The sequence below is a fragment of the Numenius arquata genome, chromosome 2 (assembly GCF_964106895.1).
Source record: "Numenius arquata chromosome 2, bNumArq3.hap1.1, whole genome shotgun sequence".
NCBI classification, from domain to species: Eukaryota; Metazoa; Chordata; class Aves; order Charadriiformes; family Scolopacidae; genus Numenius; species Numenius arquata.
Window position 1 is genome coordinate 10,176,530 of NC_133577.1, and position 20,443 is coordinate 10,196,972.

Consider the following 20,443-nt stretch of genomic DNA (forward strand, 5'->3'; position numbering starts at 1 on the left):
AATGACCAACCTTCAGCTGAAAGCTGCTTAGATTGCTTGATCCCATTATCCCATTTATTGAAAGGTTATTTTAGAGTCTCATTCCTTTGATGGCTTGAATCTGTCTTCTAATTTCCAGGCTCATTTTATCTCTGGGCAGTTCATACCCATTTGGATTCAGTCTCCATTCTGCTGAAGCTATTCCAGCTTGTATAAATAATTTATCATTCATTGGGCCAAAGATTCAGAAAAAATGGGAGCTTGATTTTGCAGTTTGGGTGCTCAGGATATTCACTTGGGATGCCTGTGTCAATAAATATTTGATTATTTTTATTAAGTTTTTCATCAGGAGACAACTCACAAGAGAATAAGCAGTCAGCCCAAGGACTAGGACATGTGATTCCATTTAAAGCCCTACTTTAAATGTAATGTAACAAGGATTTTAAAATAGGTCTTTCATCACCCAGTAAGTAACTAAGCATGGGGCAATGAGGTGAAGCAGGTGTTAGGGAGTGGTGGGGGGAAGTCCCTAAACTAACATTATATTTTGAATGAAGTGCAATCTGACAGTCAACAACCACAGCGCATCTACTGCTCTAGAAGGATCACCTCAGAAGATCAGAGTGAAAATAACCTCTCTCCAGCCTGGACTCATGGGCTAACCTACTGCTGATAGGAAGAGTGCAATCTTCTACCTTTTTGCAGTGGTTATTTCCATGACCAGCATCCTACCTTAACTCATACTCCCATGGCCACAGCTCTCCCCAGGTGCTGCAGAGGAGCTGGACTCTGGCTTGCGGAGTGAGAGAGTTCACGAAGTGGATAGGCATCTAAAAGATTTAGCAATACCAAAGTCCTTATGGATTTAATCCTGTATTTTCATCTATGATTACAAAGTGACTAACACAGTAAGACATTACTTTTGTGCAAATAGTTACAATTAAAAAAAAAGAAAAAAAAAGAAAGAAGAAGGAGGAAAGAAGGAGGAAGGGGAGAGAGAAGAGAAGAGAAGAGAAGAGAAGAGAAGAGAAGAGAAGAGAAGAGAAAATTAAAAACAAAAAGAAAAATGGAAAAAAAAAGAGAAGAAAAAAGAAAAAGGGAAGAAATCCTCTTTTGAGATAATATTGTTCAGGGAAGCAGATCATATTTGGTTTACTACAAATACTGCTTTTAGAAAGGCTTTTTAAATGGTCAGAGACAGGAACAGATAAACACTGAAGGAGAGATGATAACGGGAAGCTAATTATAAAAACTAGAAATAGCATATCCTAATAGCTCTACTGTAAACATATAATTGTTTTTGTCATTTTTTCATCCTTTGGCATTTAATATTTTGCATTAATTACAACTTTCCTGTAATGGATTTGAGAATCTCTCATACTGAATACTGAAACTCTGCACCTAGCTTGATTATGGCTTTATCTACATTAGCCAATAATAAAACAAAGTCCTTCCTTTTTCCCTCATTTGAAATTGTCTTTCCACTCAGGAAAATAATTACAGGGGAGTTCTTACTTCACTCTAAGGCATTTTTCTAAACTGACCATTTCATACACTTTTTGGGAGCAGGCCAGAAGTAGAGGTGATATATGATGCCCAGGACAAATCAGATCTAACACTGTGATTCAGACTTCTCCCTTAAAATCATACTTCCTGTGGCTTCCACAGGATCTACCTGGGAGAGATAGGGGACAGATTTTGGATGCGTCTCTTAAATATCCCTGGTGCAAGTTGCAAACTGGTCTGTGCCTAAAACGAACAAGTTAGTGTCCTGCGTAACAGTATTAGACCATGGCACATCCTAGTATGTCAATAAAAGAATAGGGATTTTAATCAGTTTACCTCATTTTGAATGATTTAAAATCAGAGGCAAACCCCTTTATATCATGTCTCAAGAGGTCCTCCTTTGATGACACTGGAGACTGCAGGGCACTTGACTGTAAATGTGGGAGGCGACCCTGGAGCTGTTCCTCTCTCCTCAATGTGAAGCAGTTGCTTTGTATTAGACACGCATTTGATAAAATTTTCCTTTTATTGTCAGCTTACCCTGTGCAAAGCTCCCAATTTACACCCAAGCTTTTCAAATAGTGTGTAGCGTGCTTAATGAAGTTCCTTCTGGCACCGTGGACACGTACCAACGTGTCTGTAATTTCACACCACTCTTTCTCTCATGCAGCCATCCATATTGTTGCCCACTTGATCAACATCGAGCGGTATCATACCAGCCAGTCGAAGGAAGCCGGGGCGTTACGGAATAAACTTTCTGGCCTTGGCAAGAGCCCAAATGAAAGCTACTTGAACCCAATCAGGACCTATGAAACGGTAAGCTGTCGCTTTTTGGTTTTCCTCATCTGAAAAGTTTTCCTCTGTGGATTCCATTGTCGGTAAAACTGTATTTCAAAGCCTTTTAACCAGAGCGAGAAGGTGCTGCCAAAGGTTAACCTCAATTTCAGCTGAAAACACTTACTCAGAGCTGCAATTTTCAGGTTACTAAGCTCAAAGAAATGCCTACAGTATTTTAATTAGTTTGTCAGGAGACAGCTGGAGGGTAGCAAGGGGGAGAAGGATAAGGAGTGTTATGAATAGTAGACAATGAAATGAACCTGCAAAGAATTTACAAAAAAACTAAACTAAACTAAACTAAACTATCAATACATGGAACAAACACAACTTATTTCCAGAAAGAAAAAAACACAACAAAAAAAAACCCCAACAAAACCCCAAGAGCAATAGCACTTGGCAATATTTTTTTCACAGTTGTGATTTGTCTCTCCCCACGGTCGTGCAGTATCTTCCCAATCCGAGGGTTGATTCTACTCTGTTACACGTCGAGTGTGGCTGCCCAGGGAAGAGCATGAGGAAAACCACCTGGCGTCTTGCTGCGCATAGCAAGCAGTGCACACGGATGCTAGTGCCGCTGTGTGCTCCCCAGAGCCAAGCAGGACTAGGGGCACCTCAGCCCTGCAAATAAATGGTTTTGATGGCTTTGGAGAAAAAAGTGACTGTGCCTCCTGTCCACTTCCTTGGCTATCTCACAACAGTGTTGCAAGCTCTTCCTTATAATACTCATAACATAAAGAAAAACAGACCCTTTCTGCAAGGTGTACATGTAAAATAAGCAAAAGTTAAACAGTTTTTTTCCTTATTCTGTTGTGCTATACATCACATTTATGTTATCTGTGTGCTTGTGTATACTGTTGTGTACTGTTATATACTCCAGGGTTTGAAATGACCCCAGTGAGACTCCCACACACATTGTTTCTGCTCTTTAGAAAATTCCCACAGAGCCAGCACGCAATAAAGACTGCTTGAACTCCATGGAGTGGGGCTCTTTCGATCAGTGGTGTGTTCCACTGAAACAAGAAATGAAGTGAGGTGATGGCTGGACAACCATCAGTAGGATTCGAAAGTACTTTTCAGTTACAAGGCATTTTGTCCTGCTTTTTCTCAGTTCCTTTCCAGTTCATAATTTTTGCATCTTTCAAAACAAACAAGTAAACAATTCTCAACTTTGAAGAAAATCAAATGAATTAACGGTCTCAATGGTATGAATACAAAAGTCTTGATGTTAGTGTTGACGAAGCTGTCAGGTCTACCAGAACAGGACAGGGAGCCAAGGGCTCAGCTGCAGTGTCTTTCAGTATGTCCCGTGTGCACTCTCACTGCATGCACGTGAGATGCTCCCCAAGAGCAGAACTAAGCCCTGAATGAGAACCTACCATCTTTTAGCATGTATTTTTTTCTCCACTAAGCCTTCCCGTGGTAATTGGGACGTAGGCCTCTAATTAGCATTAAGATCCTGAGAAGGAAGGCTAACATTTTTTGAGATCCTTTACCAGATTTCTCACAGTAATATGCCCCACAATTGCCTTCCAATTTACAGCCTAGATTTTACTCTAACCTCTAATATTTATATTTATTTTATCGCCACTTGTGTCTCAGTAGCTACACTCAGAATTAATAAATTGTGAAGGAAAGCAAATAAAAGATTGCTTCTAACTTCAGAGAAGAAAGTTCTGAGAGTAACAATTCAGGCTTTCTTTTTAGTTTTATCCTACCCCTGTAGTAGCAATGTACTAAGTGTCTTTGACATTTTTCCTTGTTTCATCTCAACATTCAAACTAGCCACTGTAGTGGAAATGTTCAAAATATCACCTAGATCAATCCTGTTAATATGTAATAGGATCTGAACACACTCTTCACAGGCACCAATTTGAAAATGTACTGTGTGCTGTCAAGCGTGAACATTTGAAAGAATGATTTTACTGTAAAAAGTGTCTGTAAAAATGGCATTGTGGAATTTTATCACCTCTAGGATTTCCATATCAAATGAGTGCACTTTACAGGTACAATATAGGGTGTTTTTTTTTTCCTGGTGTATTAAGCTGTAGAACCAACTCGGGATCCAGAAGGCATGCTGAGCTACTCCATTCTTGCACATCAGCACCAGGAAAACAGATATATGTGCTTTGCAGGCCAAATGAGGACTTCATTTACACTCTGCTGGCATATTTAGCTTGAGTCTCATCTTGTGTGTGAGATTCTTACTGCTGTTCTTCACGAATTGCACTTTATAACTGAGATCAGCATCTGACTGTTGTGTTCAAAATACATCTTCATTCTCACTTCAGTTTATTTTGGTGGGTTTAGACAGATGTAACAGACCTGTGCTGATGTCTGTGAGTCATGAACAAGAAGGAACATGTTCTAGCCTAACATATTAATGCTTCATCATGGACAAGCATAAAAATGTAAATATAAATATGCCTTTTGAAAAATAAAACCAAGTATTATCCAGCCTATCTCCAGGTAAATGTAGGGAACGGGTAAATGAGGTATGCTGTTTAGGTAAATGAGAGCATGTATTTTTATACACCATTTCAGGACTGCTAAAAACTCACAAACTTTAAAGTAAAATAAGCACAAAAGAGCTCCAGCTCCACACCTTTATGATTGCAGGTGTCTTAGCACCTCACTTTATCACCCTCACATGAATAAGCTGGTTTCTAGTGCTGTTTTGCTTATTATATCTCTGGGTTTAATCTTCTAATTTCTCTAATCAATTTCCTTTTTTTTTTGAGACACTTTTACATAAGCAAAATAGATAAAAGTACTAATGAGACTGTCTAATTTCCTCCTTTCAATTCCTGAAACAAATAAGTGGCAGCAAACATTTACACATCTGTCTGGGACAAGTTTGAGTGGAAACAGAGCAGAGGGATATTTTTCCATGCTTTTCTGTGGTAAAATGGAGGTTTGCTTTGCCTCCATGTCTTCTGGTTTTGTTCCTATGCTGAAAATACATCTTAGATTGTGGCTTCATATGTTATAGCAGCAACAGTAACAATAGTAACAGAAATAGTAATAAAAATCAAAATCATAACAACAATAACTACTAATACTACTACTGTATTCTGATTCTAGAACACAACAGGAGAGCTACTAACCACCGTAGCTGGAATAACTGGAGTTGTGATAACTGTGGCTTTAATTCTGATCATGACTTCATCCACTGAGCTCATCAGAAGGTCATGCTATGAGGTGTTCTGGTATGCGCATCACCTCTTTGTGGTTTTCTTCATTGGTTTAATAACCCATGGTATAGGGTAAGTGTCTGAATAAACTACATGGGGTATATGTACACAGTTTGAGATGAAACACGATTCAAATCTATAATCCTGTGCTTTTCTATTAGCAAACTGCTGGGATCTTTGCTTGGAGACAGATTGCAAAATGAAAGCATTTTGAAATTAAAACACACCACTTTTCTGAGGATTAAAAGTGTGGTTTAGTTCTTTCAGCCACTCTTCTACCATCTTACAGCCTGCACCTGCATCAGTCTGAATGAACTGTCATCCCTGGGAACGGCAGGCTGTACAGATTAGGAATCAAAACTTTGCGAGTTCAAATTAATGAAGGATAGACTTTATGATCATAACTCTTTTAAGGCATTTTGTAAGCAAGCTTGTACAAGCTTGACAAGCTTTCAGCATGTCAGCTACCCTATGGTGGATATGCCTGTACCCATGCTCCTCTGCATCCATAAATGTAAGGCAGTTTTGACCTTCTTTCTCTGTGGGGAAAAAAACCCAAAATTTCCTTACCATAGAGAAATACCGTCCAGTAGCAGTAGGCTCTATATTACAAACCAGGTTTAAATGACTACCGTAACAAACAACTCAAGTTTATGACTAGCCCAGTCAGGTGGTTTTTATGGAGAGAGATGACTGCCAGGTTGCTGATTGTCTCCCTGTTCCTCAGCACAAGAGGAAGGTCCATCCTCTTGGTACAGGACTCTGGTTCTTACGTTGAGGGATGGTAGAATTGAAGAAGCCTCCTTGAGAAGTTCATGGGCTGATAAATCCCCTGTTGATGCAGCGTGAGAGCAAGAAGGTGCCTAGTGCTGAAAACATTTCCATCTTCTGTTTCCAGCTCCATTGACATCTTCCGATTCTTCTCCCATGCGTGCTTTCCCCCATTTCCTCTCTCATTTCTTTGCAATACTGTTAATGTGAATCTACAGTGATGCATCTACATTCACATTTTGGTTCAGATAGGGAGTGCAGTTTTGAGGTAAACCTCATAGTCCTCCTCACCTCATAGGTCTGGCTATGCCTGGACTGCATAAAGGAGTGTTTTGGGATGAAATGGCGGTGACAGGAACGCATCTCTCTGTGCCAAGCACTAAGCGACCCATTCACAGGACCAAACCAGACCTAGTCCTGAGCCCTAGGCAGCCCTCAAACACGTTCAGTGCAAGGCCCTCAGCAAAGACTGCTGTGCTCCATAGATCTTTCCCGGCTGACTATCTAGGGTACACATGGCCTCCAGCTGTAGTAAAGCTTTTCGGATCTGAAGACAGAGTCACTTGGTGTTACCATAATACACTTTTTATGTCTGTTTCATAAAACATTCAGATGGTATCACCCACCACCAAAGTACGTATGACCACTACTTGTGGACACAGAGGGACTTCCACAGCGGTGTGTGCATGTGCCTGCTCTCTGCCCGTACCTGGCATCACCACGGGGCAGGGAACAGGCTGGTATGATGTTTTGTGGCGTGTTACTTTTCCCACCTCTTTCCTTGTGACTTGAGAGCTGCCACATTCAGTTTGGCTTTGAGCATTCCTGAAATTGGCCCAATTAATTAGTCCCAAGTTTCAGAGGCACAGCTGCAAACAAATGCTGTAAACTGTATCCTGGCCTGATTAAAATGGCCCCCTCCCCCCTCTCTCTGGAAAATCTTTTAGAATCCAATTTCAAACAACTATAACAAACCTTTTAAACCTTCAGCTTTGTAAGCTCCCTCTGCCTAGCCAGCTCATCGACAGTCCTCAGCACGAGGCGTCCCCGAAAAGGGAACACTTATTTAAGAGCTTTGTCGATGGCATTCGGTGAGCACGCTGCTTGCTCCAGGCCGGGAGCGCACTGCAGCAGAGCAGCTCCTTCCTCCCCCAGCACATCCCTACCACTACCCCACTTATGAAAAGAAGTCAAACCCCAAGGTTTCATCCACTTCCCATCTCTTCCTCCTTCCCAGATGAGTGAATAAAACTCACTCGAGCCTACCTCCTTTTCTGTCTTTCTGTCTGAAGTGGTGGCAGCCAATGACACGGCCGTGTAAAAGGCGGCAGCACTTCTTATCTCCTTGTCTCTTGTTAGTGGCAGGAGAGGATAATGTTGTAGAGCCAAAGTATGGAATGGAAAAATTAGAGAAACAATATGAAACAAACAGGGTTTCCCCATAAAAATCTTCCTTCTCTACCCATAATCAACACCAGCTGAAACCCATTAAACTGAACAGTCAGGATTGATATGTTGGGGAAAATTCACATCATTAACACTCTCAGAAGTAAAGAAGCTAGAATTTAATATGTTTAGAGAGTATACATCTAATTACAGTCCTCCAACTTTATTTGCAGCTTTCAAAAATGCATTTAAAAAGCAGCAAAGGAAAGAGAAGGTCTGTCACTATTAAATTTTATTATTTTTCCAAACAATACCAGATGCTTAGATACAGAGGAGGTCAAAGTGTCTGCTGCAAAGAACTTGGAAATCATTCCAATTTTGCCACAAACAGCAAAATGTACATTTTCTATGCAAGGACTCTCCACGCTTCAGTTGCATTGATGTATACCAATACTATAGCATACTTCTTGCATTTGGTCAAAAAGTCATGGCAAAGCTAAAGGAAAGGTAATTTGAACAAGAGAGCAGAAAAGGACTGAAACGGCCAGTTCTTGAATTTTCAGTTCTTGAACTTTCAGTTATCTCTGAATCTGCATTCGACTACAAGTGCAAAACCTACAGATGCATAGAAACCTTGCGAAGAAGTGTGTCACTGATGGACATTTTTGTTTTAAGTCAGCTTGTCCGAGGTCAGACGCCTCAGAGTCTGCTGCTTCACAATGTCACTTACTGTAAAGATCACTACTTGGAATGGGAGAACGCCACTCAGTGCCCTTTGCCACAGTTTTCTGGCAACAAACCTGTGGTAAGAGTGATGTTTGTCTTCTGTTTCTAACTTAATGTCGTTCCTTGGAAGGCCAAATGTCTTAGGGAGCAAGGAGCTGGAGTGTATGGTCGTGACTGGCACTAAGTGTTATGTTTAAAGAATAGCGTGACATTTCTGTGTGACACTGGAACAGGCTGCCCATGGAGGTGGTTGAGTCACCATCCTTGGATGAGTTTAAGAGTCGTTTAGATGTGGTGTTGGGGGATATGGTGTAGGGAAAAACTTTGTACAGTAGGGTAGATGGTTGGACTCGATGATCCCAAGGGTCTTTTCCAACCTGAATGATTCTATGATTTCTGTTCCATGACCTCTCCCTGTGCATTAAGATTGTGAGCCCAACCTTCCCTATAATCAGTACAGACAGGTACAGATTAAGAGTGATGTGTAAAATTTTTGTTGTTATTAATAAAAAAAATTATTTCTGGAAGATCCTTTAGTTAGGCAACTCTCCCTTTGAAGGGTATGAATTTCAGAATTGTACTCTATTTAAATCTGTTGTGTATGTACATTTATTTTTAATTATTTAATATAACCGATATCCTTGATGTGTTCATTGCCCAAACATAGCCTCCAAGCAGAAAAGAGGGTAGAGATACAGAAAATACAATGGAACAGTTGCTAGGGATGCAAATTAATATTATTATTTTAACTAATAGTACTTTAATATGTATAGTCTAAATACCAAGGGAGAGTAAGTTGGAGATAAAATTATGTCCTTGCTTTGGGCCACATGCTTCATATCGTCCAGCCTTGATGTCTTAAGTTAGGTAAAAAGGAGAGAATTTTAAACAATGAATTATGAAAGGGAAAGGCAAAAGGCAGGAAAAATATCCCACGGAAGGGTGGTTTTGCTGCAACAAGATTGCAAATCCACAGGGGGTAATTAAGTAGCAGACTTGTACAGTATGTCAGATGTCTAGCATCCAAACAAAATCATTTAACATTTACAGCTCAAGATTTAACTTGCTCATATGCAAGTTTTTGTTGTTTCTTCCAAAAAGAGAAAACATACCAAAGGAAATCTTATAGTAAAGGAAAAAAATTAGCATTCAGTGCCTTGTAGCTCTTTTAATGGCTGACATAGATTTTTCTTAAACTAAACTATTGTTAGCCACTATCCAACCTGCATATTAATGAGAAAATGAATGCCTCTCTAAAAATTTCAGCTACAATGTCACCATAAAAATCAATACATGGCTACGCACCATGAATACAGACACAAGCTTGCTTCCAACAGCATGTCTTGACATTCATTATCGTAAAGCTAACTGGAGAGAACTTCCACTTCTCCATGTTAAACCTATTTTGCCACACTTTCCTGCATACCCAAGGCCATACTTGCAAAGTCACATTACTTTAAATTAATTGTGATAATACCATATGGCATATAGATCATCTATAAGAACAGTGCTTTGCCGGATGGGTAATGCGCTATGGTGTGATACCTGCTAGACACTGCAGTTAGCACAAATTCATTCAGAGGCTAAAAAGCCATGGCAAGACTTGCGCAGCGCTGGCAGGGGACAGTGCAGATGGGACTGAGCAGAGAGGGGACATCCTTGTACACTGCTGGGATTGCATGAGGTGACACTGGAGCACATACCCCTCTGGCCACTGCTCCTGGGGGAGGCTACCACTGCAGAGCCCCTCTCTCAGTGATCTGCTCCCTGCTCCATATTTCAGCAGGTAGGAGCCTGATCTGGCTCCCACTGAGGACGATGAAGCACTACTGTAGTACCTGGAACATCCAGACTTTTATCCTCACAGTGTCTCCTGAGCCATCACTGCCCCGTCTCAGTTCATTCTCATTACAGGAGGAAACACCACTTGGGCAAGAATACCAATGCCCTGATTAGTCAGCCAGGAGCTGTGTTGCCTGGCAGCAAATCCCTCCTGGTGGATGCCCTGTTGTCCAAACCAGCCAAAAGATATTTTGGATTGAATGCTCCGTTGCACTGGAGCGATGGCACATTTGAAATCTCAGCTGAGCTCTCCCACAGGGTAGCCTTCAGCCTTAACATTCCTGTCATGTGCTTTTATTTACAGGTAGCACAAATGGAAGGGAGGAAAAACAGGTCTCATCATTCTTGTGGCTTGATATATGCAAATATATTCAAGACATGTGAGATTACCCACTGTGCAGAGACACCTGTAGTATTTAGGGACAACGGATGTGTTGAGTTTCTGCTTTAACTGAGAATCTTCTGTCTTATGCTGGTTTATTCCCATTATTAAATCATGCATTCTTTTAATTTAATTTTCAAGACTTAACCTTGGGAAATTGCCACTCCATCCTCTTAGCACTTTCTAAGGAAGCCACATAGTTTTATGGTTTGCTTCTCATAAAAGATACTTTATAACCCCTGTTACCCAGCTTGTGGAGCAAAGTCAATGTTTCAGCAAGTAAAGTTACTCTTCCGAGATTTTAAAAGCCACATGATTGTGTAGTCTTCAGTTGGCTACAAGGAGCTGTGTAATTAACAAAACTGGAAATAAAACAGTATCTCTTCTAGGAAAAAAAGAAATATTTTTTTTTTTAAATCATGAAGATTCAATTACATCTAATTATCTCAGCTATCAGTGCAACTCAGTGAAATCATCAGCTAGTATACTTGAATAGCCAAGTATCTTTGATTGTTATAGTGATCAGTAGATACGATTAGCAAGTACAAGCACAGCAATCATCTGCAATACTTAAAGTATGACCAGCTTAGTATCCTAGATCAAAAAACCACATTTATTGATACAGAGCCAACTAATGGATTAAATGGAAATATAACCCATTCCTCTAATTGAATATATGGGACTTAATGTTTTCTCATCCAGCATCAGAAAAATCACAGCTGACAATAAGCGCTACTCCTATCTGACCCTTCTGAAATATTTTAGACTTTGAAGAGCAAAAAAATAGTAAGTCTATGGGTAATATTGTATAAACGTATGCATCTATACGTCTTCAGGTCCAATGACGTCCATATGTAACACCTAAATAGATTAATCCTTTTGCCTTTTAGTAGGAAAAGATTTTAAAGGACTCTTCTTGGCCAGAATACAGATAGATATTAGCACTGCTTTTGGAGTGCATCTGTGAAGGAGTCCCATATGTCTGTTCTGCAAGAGAGCCAGAACTGCTACAGTAGCAATAGAAATACTCTCCTGAGAAAGGCGAACCAAAAATCATGGGAGAGAAATCAAAAAATTTCATTTTAGGCTACCTGCTGATTTAAACCTGAAATGCAAAATATTTTTCTAGAAATTAAAATAAATGTGGTTTGTTTGTTGTTTTTTTTTTAATATGCAACTTTCTACAGGCTTGGAAGTGGGTTTTAAGTCCTATGTTGCTGTATATCTGTGAAAGAATTGTTAGATTTTGGAGATTTCGACAGGAGGTGGTCATTACTAAGGTATGTAACAGAACTTGCATGTCTGCGTAAAATAAATGTTATGTCAATGACTTTTTTTATTTTATATAGATAACTCCTTTATATTATGACCTCATTTTTCACTCCTAGCTTTAGCAGCTCTTATATCATTACCATGGTTTCAGCCAAGTATTGATTTTAGGTTTTGCATTTATTCCAATAGCAAGTCCATAAGAATATTCCATACGGGACCCAATTTGATTAATGAAGTACCAGACTCACAAGGCTGCTACACCACCACAACACAATCCTCTGTGCAGAGGGTCTCTCTTTGTGCTGAACTGAAAACCATCTTCCACTGCAGTAAATGGTGAAGACACGTCTTTGCGGGACTTTGACTTCAGTAGGACACGGCTTTTACTTTCAAATCTGGAGCCTTCCAAGGAGATTAAGGGTTATACTATCATTTAGCATAAATAGCCGAAGCTTCATTAATACCACTGTAACAATTTATCCCAGTTGTAAACATCTCTGCATGTTAAGGGCCTGTTTAAATCACAGCCGAATGGATGAGGAATGCTGCGATTGAAGCCGCCGAGCCCACACGTATCACGGCGGCGATCAGAAACAGGCTTATCTTGTGTGAGGGGAAAAGCACGTTGGATAAGTCTTGCTGCTGATTTCACAGAGTGGCTGTGATCTGAGGATCTCACTATACTATGTGGGACATATAAAACTGGCTGCTTAACTGAGATTACCTCTTAATAAAAGTATATTAGAATTGAGCTCACTGGGCTTTTTTCTCCTTGTCAAACTGACAATAATCCCATACATGTTAATTGTGTTACATGAGAGCAAAACTGGGCAATTATTCCAGCCTTTTAAGGAATACTTTTGCATAGGCTCTACTAAGATGGAAAGTTGACAAATTTTTCAATTGTTATAGCCTTTCCTCTGCCTCTCACGCTCACAAAGCAAGCTGCCCCACGATAGACACTGTACGTGCTCTCAAGCTATTGGGCAGCAACAGCACTGCAACATGCAGTTTAGGCCATAATTTACAAGACATTTAAAAAATACCATGCATCCCAATTTACATTAACTTGTGCTTGAACTCAAATAGAAATGGTTGCAAAGTCACCCGTAACCTAATGGAAACAAAGAGTTACTCTTCTGAAGAATAATGAAGCAGATCTTTCTATTATTCTTTAGGTGGTGACACATTCCTCTGGAGTCCTTGAGCTTCACATGAAGAAACGTGGCTTTAAAATGGGACCTGGTCAATATATCTTTCTACAGTGCCCATCAATCTCACAGTTGGAGTGGCACCCTTTCACTCTCACCTCAGCTCCCGAGGAGGACTTCTTCAGCGTTCACGTACGGGTCGTCGGGGACTGGACTGGGGCCCTCTTCAAGGCCTTCGGAGCTGAGGAAAAAGCTTTCAAGGAATTGTGGATGTTACCAAGGTTTGAATTGCAAACAATACATTTTAAAATGTTAATTCTACATTTTAAAATAAATGTTAACGTTTCAACTTTAATTCATTTTGTGTGTGTTCTTTATGGCACAGTATTAGATTATAGTTCTGGATCTATAAATATGCCATTATGCTAAAAAACCACAAGCAGAGCCATGAACCTAGGCCAATGTCTATCAAGAACACCTGTAGACTAATATAAGATTTAAAGTACATATCAATATCTATATCTCTGTCATTATCACTAAATCTATAATATCTACTTTTACACATGAAGATATCCATTTCAACAGATAAGGGCTTATGAACTGAATGGAAACGATGCTAGAAGCTATCTGATAGCTTTGTGTCCGTATGCTTATGATCTGATGATTCCCATCAGCTGCCATCCAAACTTTCAGCTTTTCCCTTTCAGTTACTTAGATGTTTTGTGGCCCCAGAAATTTCTATCTGAACCTTACTTCTTTCCAGTTGTCTCCCTCAACTCTCTCTCTGGTCTCCAAACCCTTCTCCACTTTATAAAGGTTATCGGCATTCAAATTCTGTAACTGTGGCATCTTAATTCAAGATAAAGGTTGATGTGTTGGTGTTGCAAGTCAGCAGGGTTCCGCTGAAGTTCATGGAGCCGTCCTGCCTTACACCAGCTAAGCATCTGGCTCTACACGTCATGGATTCGAACCACTTAGCTCCTTGCAGGCATAGTGGAGATTTTCAGCAAAGAAAAGAGCCCGTCCCGGGATCATTTCAATTCTGGTAGAGTGTGTGGGACCTGGGACTGAAGGGACTATTTTCCCCCTGGAAAATTCCTTTTGCTGAGGGAGTTCTAGCAAAATTGAACAGCAAAAGGCACTTGTTTAACTACATTTATATAGTTGAATGGGACTTGGAATATAAAGAGCATTCCCCGAAAAAGCTTATAGACACCACTGAGCTACAGAGGCACACTGGAAGGTGGGGACAGAGAAGAAAGTCTGGTCCAGTCTTTGCATTGTATCAGTTAATAAGAATTAGAAATGAAAGCCGTGCCTTTGTTAAAGGCAACTGGAATGAGAAGTATGCCGTTTCAGCAGAACTGGAGCAAAAATGGCCCAAAGTGATTGACAGCCAGTGTAAAGAATGAGAAAGAAAAAAATATTATCAAACATTGCTGGCCACAATGCAGGGCTGAAATTAGCAGCGCTGTCATATAAAAAGGCTCTTCTTTTTAATCTTGTTAGGGTGCCTAATGCCATCATTCAGTTGCTTTCTCGCAATATATTAAAAAGAATTTTTCAATAGTTAAGCTAGCAATAAAGCAAAAACCAGGTCTTTTTCAAAGGTTTCAATATCTAAGGATAAACACTGAACTGGTGACTATATTAAAAAATAACATATAGCAGAAACTAAGCAGAAGACAGAAGCCATGTAGCAACTGAATGATAAGGTAAGGTTTTAAAAATAAAATATGTATATTGTAATGAATAAAAGAAGATAAAAATAAAATATAGGTGCGTTTATACAGGTAGAAAAAACAGTTGTGATTACTGGTCAATTTGAGAGATAACACCATAGAAAAGACTATTCCCGTGAAATAATCTAGTTCCATATTAAGCCTCTTCAGGATTTTGGCTCACTTAACTGCCGTTTTAGTACACTGTCCCAAAATCTAACCTCTCTTACAGTCAGGAATACTACCTAATCGTGCTGATCAGCATAAGTTTAAATTCTAAAAATAATACAAAAATCTACTAATGTTACTTTTCCAAAACTAAATACTTTCCCTGCCTTGCCCAAAAGTATAATGCTTCTTTCTAATGAAATTGTGTAGATGGATGCAGAAAATACCGACAATCCAAGCCATAGCTAGAAACAGTCTATAGCCCAATTTTCTACTTCTCCCTTGGCAAATGCAAATGTAATATTATTTTTTTCACTTTGTTTACCATCTTCCTACCTTCCTCCACCCTCTCTAGATCAAATGAATGGGTTGTACAGCTCAGTTTCTCTTTCTCCACTTTCTCCTCCTGAATTCTCTAAGTCTTTGTACTCAGCCAAGCTCTCTTGCTACGTCTGAGCAAGGCCTTCAAACCAATGATGGGATCTCTGTCACCTGAGGATTTAGGAGCAGACTGACAAGACAAATCTCTGTAGGGAATGATTCAGAAATAATTGATCCTGTCTTTTAGCAGAGAAGAAGATTAAAGAATCTCTTGAAATTCCCTCCAGACCAGCTTCTTCTCCATCTACTAACAATAATGAGAATTGCTCCCTAGCCCACATCGAACTCCATAGAAAGCTTACCTGAAAGCAGTTCTTAGGCACTCTACATTTATTCTCTAGCCATATTTTACAGGAAGTTTTGAGTGCTCAAAAGGTACAAGGCTGGGCAATAATCTGAATAACAATACATATTTTTTAAAAAGCTTATTTTGTTTATACATGAGACCAGAATTTCAAAAATTATCCCTGAGTAGCTGTTTCGTTTGCTACCATATTTGCAGAGCGTTTGGAATACTGAAATCAAAATGAACCATGTGACAAGTGCAGATGAAAGGGCAAATGTTTGCTAGGACTTCAGGGACACTTTAAGAAAACCAACAATAGGGTTTCAGATACACTGTGTTCCTATATTTGCATGTACCATTGCTTGGTGATCCCCCTTTCTTTTCCCATTAAAACATTTCATTCTTCTTATGTCCACATATTTGTTTGTATTACTTAAGCTGAATTTTAAAGATCATTCATGCAATAAAGAGCACAAAACAATAGAAAATCTGAAACAAGGTAAAAAATAATTTTTGCTAAGGACTGGGCATTAGATAGTGAAACTCTCTTCCAGAGCACTTAGGTTATTAAAGACAGACTGGACAGAGCACTCCAAAGTACTGTGTATATTTACATTCCATGTTGCTAGAGGAATGAATCTGATTATTTAATAATCTTTTTCATCTCTAATTTTGACCAAAATGAATGCCTCAGCATCAGCAATGTTGATTATAGGAGGCAGTAACATAAACAAGTGTTTCTCCTTACAAATTTTGCCTTTATGTCAGATCCTAAGTACAGTATTATTGCCAAAAATGTATTTCTGAAATACTGTTTTTTCAAAAGGAGATGAGAAAATAGTAGTTTCCTTGCGTATGATGACCTCTTTCTTGCTTTCTCTTTTATTCCTTGAACACATATGAAGAACTTTTCAAAATGATTAATATAATCTTTTCCTCTTTACTTCGATATATACAATATAGAAAATAAAGCTCAAAACAGGATGCTTTTCAGTAATTCATAATTAAATATGTAAATTCCACAGCTAAATTTGGACATGCAATTATATGACTAATCACATTTCAGAAAGCCAGAAAATTGCAATTGCATGCTTAAATAGATGGCCAGGCCCCAAACCCACATGGGTGCTCTTGTTCTCTCATTTCAGAAATAACAGTTGCTTTGCTATTAAATGGCATCCACTGAAAATTACATGTGTTTGTAAGGGTAATTTGTGTGCCAGTTTAGATAATTCTTTTTTATTTTAACAGAAGTTCCGCTTTGAAAACTTGTAGCCCAACAGATTTTAACCTTTCTCTCACTTTATATGTTGCTGACCCTTGACTAAATGTCTTGCTGCTATAGAGTGGCCGTGGATGGACCATATGGATCTGCAACCACAGATGTCTTTCACTACCGAGTGAGTGTGTGCATTGCAGCAGGGATCGGAGTCACGCCGTTTGCCTCTATTTTAAAATCCATTTGGTACAAATGCTGCAACCCTAACACAGTGCTGGCGCTGCAGAAGGTAGGTGGGAAAGCTTATCGCTCCATCCAAAAGTTCCACAAATAAGCCTATTTCGCCAGGTGGGAGAGGCAACTCAGAGCCAGAGACTCACTTGAGCATTTTAACCCACTCTCAGAAGCAGTCGCTCGCTTTCCAGCTGCCTCAGGAGCTGTTGTGAGGTAGAGTCTCCCAAATTCACTGTCGTTCCCCGAGGAAGAAGGTAGCCATAGGTGCAGTGTTTTTAGTAAAAACTGAAGAATCAGATTTTCAACAGCAACTGGAGATAAACATGGAATGTCTTTCATAGCTAGACAGATAGTTAGAGAGCTAGAAGAGAAATCTATCCCCTTTCCTACCAAAAATAAATCCTGCAAGGTCATCTCTGACAGAAGTAAAGGGCAGCACTTGCTCCTCATCCAGCTGCAGGTTTTGTGAAGGTCCTTTAAGCTGCATGTCCTGGTCCAGAATGCTGCATTCAGAGACTATTAGCTGCTTTTCTCTCCTTGCAAAGTCAGGATATTAGCCAGCATAGAAGGAATAAAAAAAGGCATTTAAGCTCTGGATGAGATGCATATATCAAGATGCACATTACTGCCTCAAACCACTTTAATTATTTTGTTGAAAAAAATATATTGGGGTCTGTAAGGCATGGATGGCACCAATTAAGTTAACATCCTCTTGATCTGCTAACCTGTTATACATCTTCTGCTAAGGATATGTGAGGCAGCACTGGGGAGGATAGGTGAAGAAGAGATAATGGGTGATGTAGGGTGAGGGACGAGAAGGTTCAGAGAAAAAAATCAGCGTTAAACATTCTCTTCCCTATCCATCATGGCAGCTGGTAGCTTGCAGACCTTATAGCTTCTTTTAGCTCATTTTCCAATGTAAAAGCTGAATCGGGAACTGTTCAACATTTCACATTTAAGGACAGATCTTGAAATTGCATTGGAGTGGACAGATCTCTGAGAGGGTCAGTACATATGGAGCTGATTGCAGGACCAAGGGGCTGATCTTTTTAAACGAAAGAGTGTTAAAACTGGCATCTTAATGACAAGCTGCCACTGAAAAAGCATCTGGGATTTTTGCAACTGAGGAGTTGAGGACAGGTTCAAATTGCCATGGGGGATCTTTGAGGCAGAAAAAGCCTCAAGAGGAGGGAGGGAAATAAAAATGAAAATATGCGCTAGTCGTGAAAAGAAGTGTATTTACAAACGCTACCACTGTACCAGAATGATCTTTTCCACTGGAAGGAGAGATACGTATATGTATATACATGTTATATAAGTATACTATGTGTATTATATATGTATACATGTTAATTTGTTACTATTGTCGTTGGTATCTTAAGGGGGAAAGAACAGAATATAGCCATGCATTGAGAGTATAGTATACTTCAGGCTGTTCATCCATAGCTTAGGGAGAATCCTGTGTAAGTGTGCCTACAAAGATAAACACATGGTGTCTTCTGCCACCGTTTTCTACTATAGAGTTCAATGTTCCTGAATCCCTGTGAAATACAAAAGTATCATGATTTCTATATGTCCTGGCTTCCTTATTGGTGCAGTGGGAATAGTGATGCTTATTTTTCACGGGTGTTATGAGGCTAAACTTCATCGGTGTTTGTAAAATATTTTGAAAGCCTGGGTGAAAGGTGCTGGGGAAGTTCACAGCATTACTTAAAAAATTTAGCAGTCATCTTAGCGAGAACGATTAATCTCAGGGTAGCTCCACATTTTTTTTCCATTGGTTAAAAGCTTCCACTTGTGGTATAATTACAAATAATTTAATCTTCCTCAAAGTATTCAGCACTCTCTTTCTGCCATGATGAGTACCATAGAAATGTCTATTAAGGAAATAAATAAGAGGTTTTTCTTTTTTTAACAACTTCGTTTTGATTTGAGTACAGCTATCATTACGCTTATTGAACTAATATTTCTTAGTGTTGCCCACATACGGTTGAGATATAAATACTCATAGCTTCCATAATGTCTGCAGCTGTATAATTTAAAAAACCTAGCAAATCAAAAGGAGTACACATTTATCTAATTGATTCTTCACAATTAAATAGCCTTAGAGCCTTCATTTCCCTATCATTTATTTCAATGAGGAAGGGTGCTACTACTACTCATGGCTGGAAAGTTTCTACTGGCTTTAGTTATGCATAAAATGATCTTTTTTTCACATTAACGGTCTCATTTTTCAGATCAATTGCTGCTGAAATTGATAAAATTGTACTGATCCATGAGTTACTAATATCAGCAAACATTCACTTTCTCTTTTACCCTACATAAGGACATAGGAAAGGTCCTACTGGGTCTCACCAAAGATCCATCTAACCCAATATTCTGTCTCCAATGGTGGCTCTTCATGAATGCCTAGGGAAAAGTGTGCAGACTAGAAAATCATACAGAGATTTGTCCTTAGTGGACACTTTCTCATCCTTGAGCAACCCGCAGTTCAGTAACGTCTTGATACAAGAGCTGCATCTCTGTGTTTGATATCCCTTAGTAGAATTTTCTTCCATGAATTCATGAGTTTCTCTAATTGCTTTTTGAACCTATGTAGACCTTTGACAGCCACAGAAAGTTCTGGCAACAAGTTCAGATACATACAGTGAGGAAAACAAAAACACCCTCTTCCATTCGCTTTGAGACCAACCGTCACTGCCTGAGGTAACCTTCTGCTTTGAGCTCTACTGTAGCCCACAGCCTTCTCTGCAAAACACCTTCTCCTGAAGACCTAAAAACCTGGTTTCTTATTGCTGTCAAACATAACCACCTTTCTGAGATGTGTTTAAGAACAGTTTAGGCCTTTTGCTTCAAATTCAGGGGTATGAATTGGAGCCTTGTCCTGAATTTATACAAAAGGCTGCCTGCTGCCATCCTAGCTCTGAGTCCCCTGCATGCCCCAGTTGACAGGCACTGGTGCATCTTATCTGTAGTGGCCCACTGGATCAATTAATTAGGCTGAAGAAGTTCTCTGATCTTTTTTTGGTACGCTACAGCCCACGGGTGGTGTGGTATGCTCAGGAGCAGGAAGGACTCGGGTTTTGCAGGGAGGTGCCCAGCTGGAGGTGTAAGAGGGTTTTGCAGGGACTAGTCATGTCCAAGAGGGAGCAGCAAGAGTCAGGGATGAAGGTGCCTCTCTGGGCATCCCATGCTTCATCATATTTTACACCCTGTCAGTGAAAAGCTGGCTTTGCCCAGAGCTGCAGCTCCACTGCTGTCTTCAGGGAGCAGGGAGAAATAGACAGATAGTCATCAACAGATAATTATTAATGACTTTCCACATAATGGAAGCTGATTTACAAACTATATTCTTTCACCTTACAGGAAAGAGGTATCCGAGCTTTTGTTC

General features: G+C 39.7%; 1 protein-coding gene across 1 annotated transcript in view; it reads left to right on the forward strand.

Moving 5' to 3' along the window:
• The window catches only part of NOX3 (NADPH oxidase 3), a 39,145-nt gene that overhangs the window by 9,410 nt on the left and 9,292 nt on the right, over positions 1-20,443 (forward strand). Inside the window, exons 5-10 of the mRNA XM_074168050.1 lie at positions 2,156-2,301; positions 5,404-5,585; positions 8,346-8,475; positions 11,808-11,900; positions 13,071-13,324; positions 16,945-17,107. Of these exons, the coding sequence (XP_074024151.1) occupies positions 2,156-2,301; positions 5,404-5,585; positions 8,346-8,475; positions 11,808-11,900; positions 13,071-13,324; positions 16,945-17,107 (968 nt within the window). The remainder of the gene's footprint in view (positions 1-2,155; positions 2,302-5,403; positions 5,586-8,345; positions 8,476-11,807; positions 11,901-13,070; positions 13,325-16,944; positions 17,108-20,443) is intronic.